Source organism: Fukomys damarensis, unplaced genomic scaffold (genome assembly GCF_012274545.1).
Source record: "Fukomys damarensis isolate Sample0158 unplaced genomic scaffold, DMR_v1.0_HiC HiC_scaffold_29, whole genome shotgun sequence".
Taxonomy (NCBI): Eukaryota; Metazoa; Chordata; class Mammalia; order Rodentia; family Bathyergidae; genus Fukomys; species Fukomys damarensis.
This window is the reverse complement of record NW_022900941.1, coordinates 2,124,095-2,127,495: the sequence shown is the minus strand read 5'-3', so window position 1 is coordinate 2,127,495 and position 3,401 is coordinate 2,124,095. Positions and strand designations below refer to the sequence as shown.

The window sequence follows — 3,401 nt, the reverse complement described above, 5'->3', positions numbered from 1 at the left end:
AAAAAAAAAAAAAAAAAAAAAAAGCTTAGTGCTATGTGAACTTTAAAAAAATGAGTGACTATTATCACTAATATTCAAACATTTTCAGAACTGGGCTGGGAGTATAAATCAGAGGTAGAGCACTTGCCTACCACACACAGGGCCCTGGGTTTAATTCCTAGTACTGTTAAAAAAAAAAAAAAGAAAAAAATATTCACTATTAGTATTTCTGGCATATATTAAAAACAAAGACCATGTTTAGACTGTTACAGCCTTGAGGAGTTCCTCTGAAGAACCATTTTTTAGAATTCACTAAATATTTGCATTACTTTAAGTTTTCACACAGACTCGTTTAATGCAATCTGAGAAGCACACATTATACCATGTTAAAAACATGTAAGCATTTACTTCTACAGTTTTGCAACTTTAATAAGCTGACTTTAGATATTCTATGTTACCACATCTTCTACCAAGTATGTATGTGCCTTTTTATTTCCCTTGTATTTGAATAAAACATGGAGTCTTTTTTTTTGGTTTTTTGACAGGGTTTCATTACGCAGTGCGGACTGGCCTTCATTCACCATTTAGTCCAGGTCGGCCCTGAACTTGTGGCGATCCTCCTGCCTCAGGCTCTTGCATGCTGGGATTACATGGTCACCACACCTGGCAAAACATGGAGTCTTTACCTCGAGGTAAATGAGAAGCTCCAATGTGAAGCGGGGGCCCAGGAGCACTGCTGCGGATAATGGACATCTGTACGTTTGTGGTCATGATATGATGCAGGTTACTGGGATGTCCCTGGAAGAAACAGAATACAGTCATCTTTCCATTCACTGCAGACATTACCTCCAGGAAGCCATTTGCCTCATACGTGGGTCAGGTCGCTTCTCTTAGAACTTGCAAGGGAAACAGGAAGATAAGCAACTGTAGCTGTTTCCCACACCATCCTCTGTAACGGTCCATGGCATTAGGTAAGTCACAGGTGACTGTGAGGAGCCTTCAAATGCTTCAGGCCTAGCCAGACGCTAGATCCCAGTAAAATGACATATGTGACTCTCTAGTGTTAGAAACTCTCATTACCAATTAGCCTTTCGTGCTCTTCCCTAGCTGAAGGCGTATTTTTCCCTAGTTCCTTTCTATGTCTCCACATGCATCATTCTGCATGCTGCTGAAGATCTCTAAATGTCAGTGTCCAACAGGTACTGCCCTGTGGGCTCTTCAGCTCCCTGATTAAATGTCCCAGAGTCTGTCACCACCACTTTTCAGGTGAGGCTTCTGATTGCAAGCACTCAGCAGTATGACAAAAGGAAAACAGCCCAGGGCATGTTTTCAGAACACTGATTTTTCTTGATAATATAATGGGAAAGAGTTGAAACTTAAGATTTTTTTTCATTGGTAACTTACAAGATTTAATAGCCAAATACACTTGAATGAACAGAATTATAAAACCGAAAACAAACAAAAAAAGACTTCAAAATAAACATTCAACAACTATGGGACTGTCTGAGGGAGCACACCAGTACCCTAAGAGGAACATATCTGCAGTCCTCCAAGAAAACGCAGAGAAACAATGCTCAATGCTGCTGCTGAGGCAGTTTTCAATCCTTCAGAGTTATCTCTGTAAAACCAAGGACAAACTGGACTCTGACTCCTCACAGACATGGCCTGACATAACCTGCTCTGAGGGTAGTGCCCAGTACATAGCAGCAGATGCTTGTAAAGACTGACTATTTCTCTCCAGTCTCTTTCTCAAACCTACAATACTCTCCTTGCAAATGTCAATGCCTATTTAATTTTTTATTTAGGGTATTGCTCAATGTATTTATTCAATATATAATGATCAACAATTTGGCATCTTAGTTGAAAATTGGCAAATTAAGAGAAAAACACCTGTTGTCCACTGATCGTTGCCACGGGAATGGCTGAAGCTTGAGGGAGGCTACTCTCCATGGTAACAGTAACCTGCCCTGGAACCTTGGGGGGAAGTGACAAGGTAGAAGGTGGAGCAGGAGCAATGGGACGGCTAGGCATGGTGGGCTTCGGGGGTGGCTGTGAACAGAAAACCACACAAAACATATCAACAGCTTGTTCTAATGATACATTTCACTCTAGAGTTAAAAAGTACACCAACATCTTAGAGCCAGCAAAGATGCCATTAGCCCTATATGGTTTATTTGTCAGCCTCACGGCTTTTTCACCTAAGCACTAGCATCTTCTATTTATAGAAGGAATGTACAAACCAAGGCTAAGTGCCTTCTTAGAGCCATGGAGATGGTCAGAAGTAGAACTGGGACTAAAGCCCCGATCTGTATGGCTCATAGACCATGCTCTTTCTTCTACACAAAACTTCCTTCCAAGTGTGTGCAGAAGTAAACAAAACCCCCAGTAACTAAAAAAATAATCCAAGGTAATGCACAGGTGAAAGGCTCAGATATCCCCCAATTTCAGCTATGAAAACAAGATGAGTGTTGCTTCAAGTCAGCATGCCCATAAACTGAGTAACATCAACGTCAAGGTGGCTAACAGAAAAGATCCCATGATGTGAACTGCCCACTGGCACAAGTCTAGGCACCGCAGAACAGCAGAGCTCTGAGTTACAAGGAGCTGAACTGATAGGCCAAAAAGAAAATATGAAAGTGAGAGCGTAGGCCGGGGATTTAGCTCAGTGCTTCGGTGGCCTGCCTTGCAAGCGCAAGGACCCGAGTTCATATCCCCGGTACCAAACAAAAAAAGGGAAGTCCGAGCCTAGCATACAGCCTAAGATTTTGTTAAACCTGTTCCATCTTTCACTATGGTTCAGGGTAAAATTTTAACCCTTTCCATTACCTTCATAAGACCCTCCGAAAATGAGAGTGGCACTGCTGGCGTCAGGTGTGCTGGTGGGGCTGTCACCGCGACAGGTGTGGCTGATGCGACAGCATGGTGAGTAGACAACATCTGCACCTGTGGGTAGGGCCTTACCACGACAGGCTCTTGCTTCTCCTCCCGGGCCTGGAGGGAACTGCCGGAACCCATGTGCTCCCTAGCACTGACCTCCGGATCTCGACCAGATTCATCATTGACTAGCAAAGACGTGAAGAGTGAGGAAATATATCATAGCTTCCCAACTAAATTAATACAGCACACAGACAAGAGTGGCATTCACAGGATTTATTCTGGATAGTGTAGCTTTCCAACCTTATGAACAAAGGCCTGATGAACATTTAAAATAAGCTCAAATAGTTTAAAGTGCATTAAGGGCAGGAGACAATTTCATTAAAAAAAAAAGCTTTTTTAAAGTTATATAAACTTAACATTTAGTACAGCTCCTAACTCTAAGAATATGCAATTCTTCAAAACAGGGATAGGAGGGCTGGGGATTTAGCTCAGTGGTTCCGGAGCCTGCCTCACAAGCGCAAGGACTCGACTTCGATCCCAGTACC

At 42.6% G+C, this 3,401-nt stretch overlaps 1 protein-coding gene across 6 annotated transcripts in view; it reads right to left on the bottom strand.

Moving 5' to 3' along the window:
* Sap130 (Sin3A associated protein 130) overlaps window positions 1-3,401 on the bottom strand; it is an 80,472-nt gene that overhangs the window by 68,831 nt on the left and 8,240 nt on the right. For all 6 annotated transcript variants that reach the window (XM_010637635.3, XM_019209518.2, XM_019209516.2 and 3 more), the window contains 3 exons: window positions 2,806-3,041; window positions 1,870-2,028; window positions 666-777 (listed from right to left, as the gene is read on the bottom strand). In XM_010637635.3, the coding sequence (XP_010635937.1) occupies window positions 666-777; window positions 1,870-2,028; window positions 2,806-3,041 (507 nt within the window). The remainder of the gene's footprint in view (window positions 1-665; window positions 778-1,869; window positions 2,029-2,805; window positions 3,042-3,401) is intronic.